Source organism: Tinamus guttatus, unplaced genomic scaffold (genome assembly GCF_059628265.1).
Source record: "Tinamus guttatus ecotype Peru unplaced genomic scaffold, ASM5962826v1 Tinamus_guttatus_pri_ptg000384l, whole genome shotgun sequence".
Taxonomy (NCBI): Eukaryota; Metazoa; Chordata; class Aves; order Tinamiformes; family Tinamidae; genus Tinamus; species Tinamus guttatus.
In genome coordinates, this window is record NW_028288918.1 from 3,766,907 (window position 1) to 3,784,907 (window position 18,001).

Consider the following 18,001-nt stretch of genomic DNA (forward strand, 5'->3'; position numbering starts at 1 on the left):
GTTGGCTTACAGTAAGCCAGCTAGAGAGAGAAAGGCAAAGGCACCAAGGATTCACCTGCAGTAGTCTGCTTACCTTTCTGCAAAAATTAAATCCTGCAGTTGTCAGCCATGTGGTGGCATTTATCTGTTACCTGACATTTAGGAAAATATGGATGTGCAAATACGTTGTCACAGTCTGCAGCTGTTCTGCAGTTACTACTTGTTATGAATATTCTTTAGGATAATAAATGCAAACTAGCAGGCCCCATTTTCTGTCCTGATGAGGGGCTATCTTCATTCTACCATAGTGGAGTTATATGCAAACCTTTCAGAAAGTCTTGACTATTATTTTAAAAGGGAAGAAAAATTCATTTTTGTAGTAACGCCAGTGCAAATCACAAGAATATAGCTACAAAGAAAAGGTTGGTATGGAGGAAGCCTACAAACGTGCATTTCTTCACTGAAAATTCAGTTCTATTTTCTAGACTTTAAAAAAAACTGATAATGCATGTTTAGCTTTTAGATTATTAAGAGATGATCTAAAATTTTCTTACTAAGTGAAATTACAAACTGGCCTTGTGGTCAGCATGGATTCACCAAGGGGAAATCGTACTTGACTAACCTGATAGCCTTCTATGATGGAATGACCAGCTGGATAGATGAGGGGAGAGCGGTGGATGTTGTTTATCTTGCCTTCACCAAGGCCTTTGACAACATCCTCCTGGGCAAGCTCTGGAAGTGTGGGACAGATGAGTGCACAGTGAGGTGGATTAGGAACTGGCTGGATGGCAGAGCCCAGAGGGTGGTGATCAGCAGTGCCGAGTCTAGTTGGAGGCCTGTAGCTAGCGGGGTCCCCCAGGGGTCAGTCCTCAGTCCAGTCCTGTTCAATTTATTCATCAATGACCTGAACAGACTGGACAACTGGGCGGTGAAAAACCTGATGAAATTCAACAAGGCCAAGTGCAAGGTTCTGCACCTGGGGAGGAATAACCCCAGACACCAGTACAGGCTGGGGACTGACCTTCTGGAGAGCAGCTCTGCAGAGAGGGACCTGGGTGTCATGGTGGACGACAAGTTGACCATGAGGCAGCAGTGTGCCCTCGTGGCCAAGAAGGCCAATGGGATCCTGGGCTGCATTAAGAAGAGCGTCTCCAGCAGGTCGAGGGAGGGGATCCTGCCCCTCTACTCAGCCCTGGTGAGGCCGCATCTGGAGTATTGTGTCCAGTTCTGGGCTCCACAGTACAAGAGGGTTGTGGAGCTGCTGGAGAGAGTCCAGCGCAGGGCCACAAGGATGATCAGGGGCCTGGAACATCTGCCCTATGAGGAGAGGCTGAGGGAGCTGAGCCTGTTCAGCCTGGAGAAGAGAAGGCTGAGAGGGGACCTGATCAGTGTCTATAAGTACCTCAAGAGAGGCAGTGAGGAGGATGGTGCTGGTCACTTTTCAGTGGTGGCCACCAACAGAGCTAGAGGAAACGGCCAGAAAGTGAAGCATCAAAAGTTCCACAGGAACTTGAGGAAAAATTTCTTGACAGTGAGGGTGACAGAGCCCTGGAACAGGCTGCCCAGAGAGGTTGTGGAGTCTCCTTCTCTGGAGATCTTCAAAACCCGCTTGGACGCAGTCCTGTGCCACGTGCTCTAGGTGACCCTGCGTGTGCAGGGGGGTTGGACTAGATGACCTCTAGAGGTCCCTTCCAACATTAAGGATTCTGTGATTCTGCAATTCTGTGATTCTGAGTGTTTACGTTAGGGAAAAGTACCACTACTCTTAAACTCACGGTTTCAACTTTCAGTGATGGTTTCAGTTCCTTTCCTTTCAAGGATTGTTTCCTTTCAGACCTTAGTGATTTGGGGGTTTTATCTTCAGTGTCCTAGTCATTAAAGAAGTGCTCCTCTTCTTGCAGAGGGAAATGCGAGGGAGTATCACCTTCAAGATTGTGCCAAGTTATCGCACGCAGTCTTCATCATGTGAGGTAATGAATTTAATAAACCTTCCCATTTCTTCCTCAATCCTGTAACTAACTGCCTGCTGATGGCTGAATGTCACTGCTTTCTGGGAAATTGTTTCTGCCTGTCCTGTTAGATCACGCACACCAATTTTACAACAAAGATAACGGAACATGAGTAGGTTCCACCTACCTACTCAGCCCTGCCTTCATATTCATCTCATCAGTACCTTAACTAACTCTTTACAGCCTATTTTTAAAAAGAAAGAGAAGGAGGAGATCCTCTAGAGTTCCTTCAACTCATGCATTTAGGAAGCCCCTTTAAAAATCATATATTAAAATGCATTCTTCAGGAAGTCTATTAGCATTCCTAAGCTGAGGAACATTCCTCCTTTTTTAAGCATAAAATATTATTTTATTGCTTTGGGCTGTTAAGGGTTAATTGAAGAATCTGTTTCCGTATAACCCTGTTCAGGTAAATTTGTGATTATTGTCTGTAACAGTTACATGTGACTTAATACTATGTTTCCATGCAAAATTAATATTTTGTCATTGTGAGAGAAAAATGGGCTTGGAGTTCAATTCTCACTGAGCTAGAAACTGGATGTTATGGGGTTTTTGCACAATAAAATGGAGGTTGTGAGAAAAAAAGAATCAGTTATGTTCTAGATTGTGTTTAAAGTGAATTAAATTCTAGAAAATTGCTACTTGAGGGATATTGTTCCAGTGTAAGCATACAGATGGTGTATGCCCTGTCTAGATGATGCCAGTCTTTCTGTGCCACATACTTAACTGTATAAACAGTTCCCAAATTAGAATTACAAGCATGAAATCACAATCCCCGTCGAAGGTGGTAAACACCTTAATTAGACCTGGGATTTCATCTCAGTTTTTGTCTCAGCAGATGCTAGAATATATAGAAAGTACTATTGTGTTTCAAAACAATCCTTTCAAAAAAAGAATTGTCTTCCTTACTTTTAATAGAAGTCATCAAGAAATAAAAGGTTAAGATTTTAGAAAGAGGAGGAATGTTTGACAGATTTTCACCTGAGGTCTAATTTCTTTAAGAGGTATAAATATAAAAGTAAACATTTTTCATGAAGGGAAATGCTCTTGTAAAAAAAAGTTTCAAATAAAAATTCTAGAATGTGTTGAGAAATTTATGTATTGACTCCTATTCTGCAAACAGTAATAATACGAAAAGTACCTCACTTCCAAGTACTAGTATTCAGAAACTGACAAGACTACAAACTTCTTGGGAAGATGATGATTTGGAGAAAAATAAGTCCAACCTATGAATTTAAATTAATACCATTAAGTATCATTTTAGTAATAGTAGGTCATCTCTTTTCCTTAGTTTTCTCTCTTTAGGTTATTTGCAATATTTATTCCACAGGAAAGAGGAACATGGACTCTCATCTTCATGTGAACAAAACAGAGAAACTTATTTATGACAATCTGTGGCTATTTGCATTCTTTCAGTCACAGGCACCTAAGTCTATTCCAGCTGCTCTGCTGCATCTATGACTTTGAGTAGCTTGACAAATGCTCAGAGTAGTTTTACAAATGCTACATAAAAAGCTAACAATTTAGATTCATCCTATTAAATGATCTCTAGTCCTTCGTTACAAATAGAAAGTTTCCTTTTCAGAATTTTTCAAGATTGTGATTCAGATGAGGAATCAAGTTCTCAAAATCAAATTCTTAGCCATTCATAGAGGCCAAAAAAAGATGTTGAATGTCATTAGTAAGCCCCAGAAAGCATTCCTTCCAGTGCTTTCTGGCAAGATATATACCGAGATAGCTGGTCTTCACCAGTGTGTTGCTGCTTTACTAGTTGAGCTAATTTTGGCACTACTTCAGATATTTCTAGAACTCTGTTGGATGTTTTTTTCCTGCCTTCCTTCATGGATAGTTGCTAATGCAGTGTAGTTTTATACCTGAATTATACCATGCTAGTGTAATGTAGTTTTATTGGAATATAAAATAAAATTGGCATCTCCCACTGTGATCACATAGGATTGCAAAATATCTTTATAATCTTAAATATACAGAAATAAATATCAGATGAAGATCAGATGAAGAATCAGAGATAGTCTGCCTACATCCTATTTTATACAGAATCTGCCTGTATGCCATTGTATACAGAATAATGGGGAAGGGTTGAGAGGAACCTATTTTGACACAACTGAGATTTGCATCTCACTTGTCTTTTCTCTTTCACGGACTTTTAAGAGAAGTGTTGAGGGTTTACTTTCAGAATATGAAGCCACTTTTGCAGATATAGAGAAGTCTGGTCCTTACAGGCTGTAAAAATACTGTATTGTATTGTTCCCACTTTTCACTGGGAAGCTTTCAAAATCTCAAGAAAAAAAAATCAATTTTTTTAGATATTCATGCATCCATGCCTTGCATTCAGTCATCAGAGCTTTGAAGGCATTCTTAAGGCTTTTTCAAAGGAGTTGGGGGGGCTTTAGGATGCTCTTTTTTGTTTTTGACTTTTTAACCTCCATGTTAACATATATTACAACTATACTTCATTTTAAATTTACTTTTTTCTTAATTAGTGTTTGTTAATTTTTAAGAGAAGCAGTTCAGATATTCTTTTAAAGCAAATAACAGTTATCAAATCTCTGATGCAAAATAGGAGTTATCAATTAAGATAAGCTATTCATTGAAACACTAATATTCTTGCAGATCGTTTAGGAACATTTCTGTGCTTCAAAAAGGCTCTTTGGCTTATGTGCTTTATATTTTTTCAAACCAGCCATAATGATTATTTTCTCCACAAAATTTGAAAACATGTCCCTCGTTTAATTTCTGCAAAGAAAGTAGAAACTGGTGCAAGAAACTTGTTTTAAGGTTAGATTTAGATTTACAGTCTGTCATCTTGACAGTCAGTTCAAGACCTAGAAGCTTTTGATCACTAACAAATACACACTTCTGATTTTGTAGAGTAGACTATGCTTGAAAAAATAATACTTGTGAGTTCCCACAAGAGTCTTGATCAGTGATATCTTGATATGTTTTGAAAACATCTGTTGTTTAATGGTCAGCATGGTACATAGCCTTAGTTTTTCATGCATCTAGGTAACACATTTAGCCTAGATGTTCTTTCCTGCTTCCTGTCTCAAGGAAATTGTGGGCCAATACATATATGTGAACATAAGTAATTATTCCAACACAAATTTCCAATGGCTGATAGCTATATGCTATTCAAACATTTCACCTAATCCTATATCCAGATGAGTAAACATTTTGCTCTAGCTACGTGTACATTCTTACTTTCCACTGGAAAAAAATGAGTAATTCTTTATAGTTTTGGATGTGTAAAAATGCAAAGGGAAGTACATTTGTTTTACAAGGAGCTTTCCATATAAACAACAGCTCGTGATTTAGAGCTTTTCTGTGAAACATTTCCATTGCTTCACTAAGAAGAAAAGCCTTATATGTAAGACATATATGTACAGTTTTAAAAATCCAGCGGTAATCATCATGGATTTAAGAATAATATTTCTGTAGCTTTTATGTAGCCTTGCAGTGTTTCCATTAGCACTGAGACAGTAAACCTTTTACAGTTGTATTATAAATACTTCCCAGAAGATTCCTTGAGCAAATTGGGGACTGAAATATATTTGCAGATTCTGGAGAACGGACAACTGTGTCATTAATCTAGTCGTTCTTGTCAAGCCACATTCAGTAGACATAATAGATGTCTATGGGATTATATGTTAAGATTACATGCCTATCTTTTTAATTTACCATTCATAATCAACACATAAGAACAAGGGATCAATCCTGGGCAAATAGTTTTGCCATCATTTGGAAATGGTTGTGTTTGTTCCCTCTAAGGATTCATCTGTGGTGCTTGAACTGAAGAACAGAGATCCAAAAGTCTTCTGCTTTGTTATTTGACTTAGGTTAGACAAGTTTGAGAACTCTAGATATTCAAGTAATACTGAAAGTAATATTGAATTCAGGTAATACTGAAACAAGTTGATATCTCTTTTGCACGACTCAGCCCTCTTATCTCCAAGAGTGACTCTGTCATTTATTGGAGAAACAAACTCAAGAGGCAGGCTGAAGTTTTCCACTCCAGATCTAAGCAGTCCTGGCATTCTGCAAGGGAGTCTCTGATCATTCCATTCTTTTCAAACTGCACTGTGCATAAGATAGAGTTTTACTCTTACCTTTCAGCCTGATATTTTCCATAAAGAAAGGCAAGGTTGAGAGGAAATAAGAATATAAATGTTTTTGAAAATGTGGCTAAAATGACTTTTTATATAAAAGCTGTACAGGTGTTTCTTGATTAGCTTTATTTATTTCTTGAAGTTAGTACTAAAGTCGCCAATAATAGTGAAAATCTAGATTTTTCCCCCCATTTGTCATGGTAAAAATACACCGTAAGTAATATGCTGCCTTCTGAGAGTTATGTGAGGAATATGAATCAAAATATTCTCAAAGAAAATTTCCTTCAAAGGGAGAAACCATCAACAGAGTTCAGAAATACACAGTATTTTTTCAACTTGTTTTTCTCCAAATTACTGTGTGCTTACAGCACTTTCAAAGCCTTCCCATGCCAAACCATCACATGACTAGATCACAGCATGTACATCCTAACAAACTAGATTTTGAAAGTAAATTTTAAAAATCCCACCAAAGCAAAATTAATTCTTCATCTCTTCTTGAAAGTGAGAGAAATGGTCAAAAGTGGAATTAATAAGCCGAAGGCCCAGCAACTTTGTGAAGGGGATTGGTATAAGCAGAAGATCTATTTATGAGAGAAAAGCTACTCTCAGCCATACTTGATGTTGAAGGTTCAGATGATAGACCATACATGAAAAGAAAAAAAAAAAAAAAAGTAATATTCCCTTTAGGCATATATAATCTTTTTCTGCAATAAAATGTAGATTATGTGGTCTCATTTGAATGTTTGAAATTCTTATGTGGGAATGATTTTGTTAATAGAACTAGCACTGATTTTTCTCCCAAGCTGTTATATATCACAAATAACTGAGAGCGCTAAATGAACATGCATTTTGGTCTTAGACATGTAGCAGAAGAATACAGACTTGCTTTGAGCCACAAAGATGTTTCAGCCATGATATTATTAAATCTGTAGTCAGCTGTATTAAAAGCAAAGCATGCATCTAGATAGCTAAGTATGAGACTTCTTAGGAAGTCAGATCTAATTAGTCTAATAAAAAGTCCAGAAGCGCTAAATGAGTTTGTTACACATCAAATATATGGGCAGAAAAAGTGATAAAAGTATTGCTTTTTATTTTAATTGTTTATTGGTGCCTTAAAATAGCTGTGAGTTCTATCACATAATTGCTAAAAGTTAGTGAATAATAATGGAGGAGCTTTACTTGAATGTTTTCACATGAATAATTTATCTGCTATTTTGATATTTAATTGGATCACTAAGGGCACTTGTATTGATAAAATGTAGCAGGGATAGCTTTTCCTTTGGAAGCTCTTTCAGCCCTTCATTAGCAAACATTCTTCAATGGAACTTTGATGTGCAGCATTTCGTTCCAGAACTCCTTTGGAGGAGAGAGGATTTTTTTTTAACAATGTGTAGTTAAGTATTCGATTTCCTGAAGATGTGGCTCATTAAATTCAATTTTCCGATCTTAACAGGAATTAAGTTTTACTCTACTTTTAAAAAATAGGGAAAAGATTGCTCAACGAGTAGCTTTATTTTGCCTTTGTAAGATCCAGTCACAGATTTCTGTTACCCTTTCCATAACATTTTCTCGTCTGCACTCTCTGCATCTAGTCTGTTCTCACTGAAGTGTAGGGCTAGTCTGAGTCAAGAAAGGTGCCTTTTTTATTTGATATATTATACAAAGTTTAATGTTAACATCCATAAGATTATTGGAGGAGAATTACAGATAGCAAATTAGAATGGATGAGGAGGGGGAAGAAGAGAGTATCCAGCTTTCTTCTCATACGTCAGCTTCAGCTTTTTCTGCTGTCTTTCAGACATATAGATCCGTCTTACAGAGTAGAAACTGAGCCACACTGACCTCAGCATATCTGAAAAAAAGATAAAAGCATGTTTAAAATGCAACATGTGCCTCATTCTGTTCAAATTACTCAGTGTGTAACATTTAGGTAACGTTTAGGAGCAAGGACTCCAATGTGGCCAATCACCTTTAGCCTTGTCAACCGCTTGGGTATTAAGAGCTCCAGGACATTCAGTAATTAAAAAGCTGTTTGATTGCTAAGGCAAATAGAAAAATAGTTACTCCATAGGACAGATCAAAATGTCAAACATGAATCTCCAACTACAAAATACGTTCAGATTTCTGGAGTTTGTTGTGTGGAAACTTTCACAGATGAAGCAGCTAAGTAGATGGTTATAAGGCTGTGGATGTAACTGTTCATTTAAATATATCTGTGTTCCTGTGATAGTGTTGTGTTGTTAATGAACCTTGTGTCTTATTTCAGAGAGATTCCCCCTCTACATCCAGACAGTCCCCAGCTAATGGTCATAGCAGCACTAACAATTCTGTTTCGGTAAGATTTCCAGTTCCACACAGAGCAAGTGTGAAAGTTTTGTTGGTGCTCATCTACCATTACTGTTCTACTTCTCGTGTGCTCAGTGAAAAATTATGTTCTACTAATAGAACCAAGGTTATTATGTATCTATCTCCCCATTTTCTTTTTTTAAGGGTTTTTTCCCAACATAGTCGTCTCATTAAAAACCATGTAGTAAGTTAAATGTTAATGACTGTAAAGTGCCACGTCAGTCATCCTTAAAACATTTGTTAGCCGTTTCCGCAAAGCTAAGTAAAGAGGAAGTCTGATTTCCGCCCTAAACTTTGGAAGCAGTGTTTGAAGAAAGAATAATTGTGCAGTTGGTATTGGGAGAGATTTTAAGTTTTGTGTTTCGAGAGGCCTCTGGAATGTGTCCTGGTTTCCGCTATCTGAGTTAATGAATTGGTGTGCCCTCTGCTCTTGTGGTACGTGCACATACTGTGTGACAACATGAGCCTTGCCTGGATATGGAAAGCAAAAGGAAGTGGCTTTAAACTGCACTACGAACCAAGCTACTCTCATCACATCTTTAACACAAAGTACTTCCTGTGTCGTGTGTATTCAGGTAGAAAGGTGCTCTTGATTGCCTGGATTGGGAAAGCGTAGTGGATGTTAAAATTTGTGTTGTTCATCATTTGTCATTGTTCTGACCAATGTGGTAACTGTACATGCAAGTTCCTTCAGTCAGTGCTGTCAATATTGTGAGTTCTTGGGACTGGCTAAAAACCAAAACTAAGCCTTTTAACTAATAAGAAAATTACAACTTAGAAATTATTTGCCGCAAGATAAAGTACTTTATTCCAATGGAAAGTAGCTACATGGATAAAAAAAAAAAAAGAAAGAAATTTTGGTAAATTTGTTTGAATTCGTAACATGATTCATGGTAGTTATCTTATTCCTTGGAACAATTTATCACATTATATATTTTCTATCATAAATTTTCAATATTTCTTATAGCGTCCTTCTGATTAAAATCAAACCTAAGCATTAAGTGGAAAAAGGCATTCACGTGAAAAGCCTCTTTCACTTACAGGTGCTTTTGTGTTGAAGATGCTGCATTGTTTATTAAAAAGCACATTTTCTACCTGCTTAAACTTTTTACCTGCTTTCTTCAGCTTGCTGCTAAACAGCCTGGGTTTGAGTTTTTTTTAAGAAAAAAGTATTCCTAAAAATGGGTCAATGCTTTATACTTTTGTCTGACTTACAATTTTATTATTATGTAACATGAATCACTAACAAATGATGCTGTGTACGCTTAAAAAGTAAAATGAAAATTTCTTTTCCTGGGTTGACTTTATTCTGCAGGACTTGCCATCGACAACACAACCAAAAGGACGACAGGTGAATAGATATCCTCCACGGGAATTTTTATAAACTTAGCTGCTAGTGAACACCCCTGCTTATCTTTTCCCCCCTCCATATCCTGTATGTGCTGGACTAAAACATTTGAGCTTGGAATTTTTATTGCATTTTCCCGTTTTTCTTTTTAACTCATTTGTATATGGCTAATCCAAAATATCATTTTTTCATGTGTCCATATATGTGACAGTTACAAAGTCTTTTTAAGTTTAACTTGAGACATTGTTTTAATTAAGAATGCTTTAATATATTTTCTATTGCAAGCAAATAGTGACCAAATAGTGCAGGTTTCCATTTTAGAGGAAAGCCAGGCTTTATGTTTTAGCTCTAACTGACACTAAAAGAGAAAGCTTATAATAGTTTACAACATTGTATAGACAGAACTTCGGAAGCTCGAGTAGTTTGTATTTAACTACTTTTACAAAGCTTTTCAAAGAATAAATTCAGGATAGTTTCTATTTAGAGCTGATAGCCCTGAATATAGTGTTGTAGGTTTTCAATCCTAAGTACCAGATTCACTGAGATCCCTAAATGGTGTAACCTTCACCTGAATGTTTATTGTACATGCCTTATACATGTCCTTCTAACCCAAAGAAAGATCTTCCCTCACCAGAGAATTCCAGGAAATCTCTTCTAGGGTTCTGCAGATGATTCCTAGTTATTCTCTAAACGATTTCAAGATTTTTTTTTTTAATTGCAGCTTCTAAATGAGCACATAACGTGATTCATCTTCATTAACTACACATTTAAATGTAGCATTTCCAGAAGCTGCTTCTAAATCTTTACTCATGGAGACAAGCTCTTACTCTTCTGGGGGTTTTAATAATATTTCTTGCAATTTATCTTCATGCTGAAGAGTGGATCTATAGTCTTTGAAAATCTTTTTGTACTGGTAGCTCAGTTGTGATATCACGTTTTTAAACCTACAGCTACACGGTTCCTTCATGTTTCTGATGTGCTCTGAGGTTTTCGAGGCTGCCTGAACATAGTCCTTGGAAGGCTCCCCGCTATCTCCCCACACACACACTTCCCCCCAGCATTTTTCCCAGGAAACAAGAGTTAGTTAAAGACGGTATCAAAATGGTGTTTCTCTTCGGGCTTAAACACCTATACATTCTTAATTAATTAATTAATTATTTATTTTAAAGGATTCTTTTCCATTGAGTCTGCATGTTTTTCTGGTAGCTTGTTGTCCCTGAGACCATAAGGGCTTGGATAACTGATACACTGGTGTATGTAAAGAAGCCTGTAATGCTCCATGAACAGCCACTATTATCTTTGGAGGAGGATTAAATAGATAAGTAGGGCGCAAACCAGAGCAAGCAGTTTAAAAGGAATAGTGTATAGATGGTAAAAATGCTGGATACATTTCTATTCCTTTATTAAACTGAGGAAATTACCTGTTTTCCACAGCAGCAGTGACTATCTCATAGAAAGTAAATTAGTAAGTAAAAGCACCTGGTTTTAAAATATCCTGTTTTTCAAATTTAAAAAATAAATGAAAAAAGAGGTTGGGTGTTTTGTCTAAAATCACACTCTCGAAATGTAGCAGAACAAGGATCGGGTTTAGATTAATAAATGTTGAGTTCTGTGTTAGTATTATCATCAGATGCTCTCACTTTAAACAGATCAACAATTTAAATAATACTTCGGGTACAAAGTAGTGGAGATCAGTCATTTTAAGTTAATTTCCTATAGCTTTAAAGTTATGAGCTTTATAGCTCATAAACCATATAAATTACCCAAACCCTTACATCTGATCTCATAGCTAACATAATTATTGAAAAGGGCATCTGATTTTTCCTCTTCATTCCGTATCATGCTGTTCGTGACATTTAACTCTGATTTTTAAGATCCTTGGACACATCAAGACTGCAGTTAGCAGCCAAAACTGGATTTCAGTTTTATTTTTATTTCCAACGATTGTTTATTTCCTAGTGTCGAGGACCTCACTAACACACAAAGTAGGGTTTGCTATATTATTAAAATTGTGAAGTCAGAGTCCCCATTCTTACTGTTTATTTCCCTTGGAGAATAATTTACTCAAACCATTAGTTTTAATTTCTATGGGAGTAGACTTTTATTGTAAAAACTCTGCAGAGATTTTCACCTAAACAACTATATGTTTTAGGCACAAACCTGGATTTCCCGTTTAACCTAAAAAAAAGAGTATGGTATTAAATTTTCAAGCTAAGTATTAATGATCCATAATGCAGCACAATAATATTATGTTCAATAATATTTTTGGTCATCTTTTTTTAAATTTATTTTGCAACTTTAGTTGGAAATAAACTGCAGCTCAAGTTATAGGGTGCTAGATTTCAATCTTTAATGATTTATTACAAGTAATATTGTTCTGAGGGACTCTACCAGTTTATAGTAGATCCACATAGAGTCTTCAAAAGTAAAAATGTATTTGTTGTTGCTGTTCAGGTTTTGCAGTATGTGGAAGACATGAGTATTTAAAATAACATCACGTCTCCATTGTTCACCATTTTTTCTTCTCATTTTCAACTATCACATATGCTCTTGCCACTCAGTTTCTTCCTCTGCTTGTTTGCAAACAGTATGTGTAGCTACGTGTACATATCAAATTTTCACCTGTTATTCTGCAATAGTAATGTAGTGTCCATACCATTAATAATATGGTCTTTTAAAAACTCTTCTTTATAGATATATGTAAGAGCACAATTTGAATATGATCCAGCAAAGGATGACCTCATCCCCTGCAAAGAAGCTGGCATCAGATTCCGAGTTGGTGATATTATCCAGATCATTAGTAAAGATGATCACAACTGGTGGCAGGGTAAACTGGAGAACTCCAAAAATGGTACTGCAGGTCTTATTCCTTCTCCTGAACTTCAGGAATGGTATGACTTAGGTTTTCTACAGAAACAAATTTACCTTTGCTTGTATTTCTGTCCTTCATACTTATTCACTGACGTAATGTTTATGTAATGTTTTTACCTTTTTTAAAAAACAGAGTGTTTTTTCTCAGATTCTGTGGCATTGATTATGTTTTCATATAGACTAGCATGTAATATCAAGTGTATAGTTACATCAGAAAAATAAACATCTATTTTAATAAACTTTATTTGTGCATTCTGATATGCTTCAGGGAACTTTGGCTTGAAGGTTAGGTGCATGAAGGAATCTTTTTTTTTTTCTTTCAGGTTCTAAACATTGTTTTTCACTAGTACTACTGATTTGCGTGTACATGCTTAGGAATGAAGTGTTAAGATAGTTATCAAGCAGAAAGGGCATTGAGGGAGCTGAGTCTTTCCTCCCCTTTTCTTTATTCTTGTGAAAGCCAAGAAGTAGAAAGAAATCATAGCACAGGTCTCCTGTTTTGCTAGAATTTGGACAAGTACCAAGTCCAGCACCATAAGTGTTATGGCCATACCTGAAGTGAAGTTGTCAGTATGGGTTGTCTAGCCCAAAATATTTGCTACAGGATTGTCCGTGTAGAAGAACCAGAGTTCTTTAAGAGAATAAAAGCACCCATACTGGCTGAGTGAGATTTTGGTAGAAGAGAAGCCAAAGGTAGATGGCTGTTTCAGTGCATCTCAAGAGCTCCCTTGCAAACCCTGGCGTAGGGGAGACACTGGTGTGCATCACAGCAGGGATTCATGCAGTACTTCATTTTAAAGACCAGTGTGAGGAGACTTCCACAGCTTGCCCTGAGATAATTCAGACCGCAGTGGCCTTTCCAGACCTTGTACTTTCTTGACCAGTCCAGACTGCTGCCAAGTGGTCTGCAGCCATTTTAGTTTCCCTTCTTCTCCTGTTCCTGTGATCTGAGGCTTTTATGTCCTACCACCATCTCTATAGCAAAATATCTCTGTAAGTAAGTGCTTGTCATCAAAATGCAAGTTTTGAAAAGCTGCGTGTATTTTTGTACATTGAACATCCTTTTTCTAATTCTAATGTCTTTTTAAAATATATTTACTGCAATAAAATATTTTTTCTACTCCATATGTCAGGCGAGTTGCTTGTATTGCCATGGAGAAGACCAAACAGGAGCAACAGGCCAGCTGTACTTGGTTTGGAAAGAAAAAAAAGCAGTACAAAGACAAATATTTGGCAAAGCACAATGCAGGTATGAAAAAAAAAGATGCAAATATTTTTAACAGGTTAAGTTTTTAACAATCTAAGCCTTGCCTTAGTTGCTCAGCTGACACTGTTATAGAAACCTAATTAGTTACTTAGAAAAAAAAATGTAAAATCCTATTTATGCCGACATCATTTTACCTGTTCTCTCCTATTTAAACATAGTGCTTAACCGGTGAGAGTGAATGCAAGCAAGCTGCGATAAAATAAATGCATTCTAACATTTGCTTAATTTGTTTGGTTTCTATGTTTAAAAGGAGCAATAGAAACAACAGGATATGGATTTTGCAATCGGTATGATCTTTTTAAAATTGTACTGTGCACTACCGAAGACTTTCCAGAAGCATCACTGTTAATAAGTGTATAAAGTTATAGACTGTATATGTGAAAACATTGTGAAGGGACATATTTCTTGGAGACTTGCAGCTGGAGGCATAAGTAAGAGTCATTGTGTATTCAGTGTATGTTTTCCCCCGAGTTAGCCAAACTGGAAGTTTTTTCCCCTCACAATGGCTTATGTCTGAATTTTTTAATTCTCTGTAGATTGCTGACAAAATGAACTGTTTTATAAAGTTTTGAAAACAGAAGCTTGTAGACTAAGCTATTCTTGCTGAGCAGAATTAATTAGTTCAGTAGGAAAGAGGAAGAACCCATTCTTCATGAGGAGATTATTTTACTTTGTCTTGTTTTTTAATATAAAATAATATGCAATCTGCTTCTACTGCTTTTTCATTATTCTTGCACACTAGATGGATAAGTACGTTGTGGTGCCTTGAGAGAATGAGATTATCAAAATTAAAGGACCAATTGTCCTTTTTGTCCAGTTATAATGGAAGTGTTTTTATATAGCATTAATTTGGAGATAGGAACACTGTAGTTTTTTTCTTAGACGCTCAAGAAATACAGATGTGTATTTTCACATTTCTTTTTATCTTAGGGCACTATCAGAACTCATAACGTATCAGTACTACAACATTTAAATTAAAACTGATTTGAAGTTACAATCTGAGAAAGTCAAGGAATGGTAATTGTGTTCTATACTTCTTAATTCACAATCACTTTTGTGAATTCACAGTTAAATATACAATTTTGCGTTAGTTTAAAACCCCTTTTGTACTGTCTGCGATTATGAGACAAATACAGATTGATAGTTTTAACTTATTTTCATTCTTTTTTCTAGTTTATCATTCTGGGTGTTTTAAAGCTTTCACATCACTGCAGTAATATTAAACCATCTTTTACTAGTTAATGACTATAACAAAAACTTTTGAGAATAAACTGCATTTTTATGACCTAGAGTCTTTGACAAAACTTTTTTTTTTAAAGTATTATCAGTTTTCCCTGTAAATGTTCACTAAACAGGCTTCTCCCTTCAATTGTGCCTGTATAACAGTTTGCATGGCCATGCTATGAACTGGATTGAGGTTCTGAACGGGCCCCAAATCAACCCAATGAAAAATGTGGATTCTTTTTCTTTAGGGCAGATATATTTTTTTAATCCAGGTCACAATGCAGCTATATAGTTAATAATATCAGTGGGACTGAGCATGACTGGGAATTCCTACAAGGGAATAAACAAAGGAAAGGTTGGCCAGGGAAGAAGCAAGAAGTAGCACTGGGCCAGGCACTGAACAAAATAAATCCAAGTCAGAGGAAGCTAATTTGGACTTTTCTTGATTGACATAGGAGGGGCATTTTGGAGTAGGTTGATGGCTCTTTGACTTCATAGTTTGCCTGCCTCAGTGTTTACCACTGTTAGTGCCGTTGGTCATTTTTCATTAGAACACACAGTTTACCAAAAAGTATAAATATTAACATGAAAAATAATCGGAATAGGTATTAAAGAAAATAGCTATTACTTGTTGAATGCCATCTGACACTTCCCCTTTCTCCTAAAAAGTCAAAAGTTTAACCGAAACACTGGTTGGAGACAGAATTTCTTTTTGAAATGTTAATTCATCTTAGGGGCCAGCAGATATTATAGGTGATGCCAGTAATGCCTCCAGGGAATGAAGAAAAATGTAGGGTATCAAGAGGTTCACTAAAATGATCTAATACTCACATTAACGAGTTAATTAACTGAGGTGGTACAGAATTCAGTGTTTCATTTATAGTATCATTAGCCGTAAATACTACTACAGTGTTTTTTCACAGTCTTTCAGTGCATCTGCTTCAGAATTCAAAACTGATCTTTTCTTCTGTTGGATCGAAAACTAGCATAACTGATTTGGATTGAAAAGTCTAATCTGGATGTCAAAATCGTGATCTCATAAGAAAGTAGATTTTTTTTTCCTAAACATTATCATATAATTGATTATTTTAGCAATATGTAATCCTTTTGGGTCTTCTGTTAGCTTCTATTAGGGTTGAGATTGTGCTGGGGTATTGTGAAATGTGATAGTAAAAGATTTTGCACTCAGTTAAGATTTCTATAGCCAGCTAGTGATTTGAGAGCTAAGACTGTGGTATAGTATATCCATGATGTTACTGGAACTAAAAATGGTATTCTACATACCAGATTTTGTTTTTGAAGCCAAGAGGAAAATATTGCAGTTTCTTTTTATAAATAAATGTCAATATTTTCTCTTCTAGAAAAAAGAAATTCATCATAACACTTTTCATCTCTCCATATTTGGCCCTAGGGTATTGCATCATTTAAACAGCAATTTCACGATCATATGTCTCAGCATTCTGAAGGCTGTTTTAAAGCAAAGCCCACAGGAAAAAACTAATTATTTTTCCATATTAGGTTCACTCTCATTTTTATAAATGCTCTAATAATGACATTTGCATGTTATTGCAGGATTTCCTAAAAGAACACTGAAAGAAAACATACTAGAACTATGCTTCATATTATGCTTAAACCAATGTAAAAATTGCCAAGCTTATTTTGTAAAATATGTTTATCATTTCTTAATGTGATTTATTTGCCTTGTGTTTAGACTATTGCATGGTAAAGTTTATTTTGTGCATATACTTTTTATTTTACTAATATATTATGAGCCATATCTCAATGACCCCTGTACATTTTTCATGCTGTCTTACTCCCAATGGCCTCTGTGCATGTAAGTAACCTGTCAAGTGACAATGCCTCTTTATTTGCTTCTTACTGTTTCCTTTCAAGAATTCCTTTCCTTTATTAGCTAGTAACACAGAAGCATTAACAGATCAGTCTCTAAATGTGCCCTGTGCTCCTTTCTTGTGTATAAGAAAAAAGAATAACGTTCCTTTTGTGTTTGAAAACCCTACAATCATTAGATAACTCCTTGTAGACCAACACATATCTTCTCCATGCTCCCAGTTTGTGATGAAGGCATTGATGTGTCTCATTTTTGGTGTTTGTTCTTGTTTGTATCTAACATTCAGTGTGGTTGTGTTCAAGAAGCATATAAAGTTTTTTTGTTTTGGGGGCGGTTTTTTGGTAACAGGAAAAGATACTTGCTGTGCTAGGTGGTTAGAATGGTAGAACTGTTGAATGTCTGTAGATCTTTAGCTCTTTCTAACATGAAATGAACGTACTGGTTAATTTAAATACTGTGAAGTTAGAAAAAGGGCAGTAGAAAGAAATCCATAATTGCAGTTATGTGGAAGAAAAAAAATCACTAAATTTGCACTCCAAAATACAAGATTGAAAGAGATTTTCCTGGAAGTTGTAATTCAAAATGTTGCAAGTGGACAGTTGTGTCAGTTGACTGGTTTGACCACAGTGAAGTAGCTGTACCTTTTCTCCAGGGTGAAAAGGCAGCAGTTGAATGCAAATACAAATAAGTAAATAAATAAAACCTCTAAAAAGGAATATATTGATTAAATCCTTTGCCATATTTTATTTCTTTAACTGGGAATATGCTGCAAGGAGTGTGTGTTTTCTAGGAAGCTTGGCAGTCTTAATATCCCTTGATCATGGTGAAGGTTCACGGGGCCAGCCAAGTGCCTCTACTGCCTTCCCAGAGGGGTTTGGAGGAGGGGGAGAGGAGGAGGGAGGAGCCTGGGCTCTTCCTGGAACATGGACAGGATGTAACTGAGGCAAATCCACCAGCCCCGGGGCGGGAAGCCTTCAGAAATCC

The 18,001-nt window shown here is 36.2% G+C and overlaps 1 protein-coding gene across 9 annotated transcripts in view; it reads left to right on the top strand.

Annotated features, from left to right (window-relative positions):
• The window catches only part of CASK (calcium/calmodulin dependent serine protein kinase), a 202,038-nt gene that overhangs the window by 172,986 nt on the left and 11,051 nt on the right, over positions 1 to 18,001 (top strand). For 4 of the 9 annotated variants that reach the window (XM_088530692.1, XM_088530685.1, XM_088530686.1 and 1 more), the window contains 5 exons: positions 1,881 to 1,949; positions 8,379 to 8,447; positions 9,774 to 9,809; positions 12,501 to 12,697; positions 13,811 to 13,926. In XM_088530692.1, coding sequence (XP_088386818.1) covers positions 1,881 to 1,949; positions 8,379 to 8,447; positions 9,774 to 9,809; positions 12,501 to 12,697; positions 13,811 to 13,926 — 487 coding nt within the window. The remainder of the gene's footprint in view (positions 1 to 1,880; positions 1,950 to 8,378; positions 8,448 to 9,773; positions 9,810 to 12,500; positions 12,698 to 13,810; positions 13,927 to 18,001) is intronic. The other 5 variants (XM_088530687.1, XM_088530688.1, XM_088530689.1 and 2 more) reach the window with 2 other exon arrangements.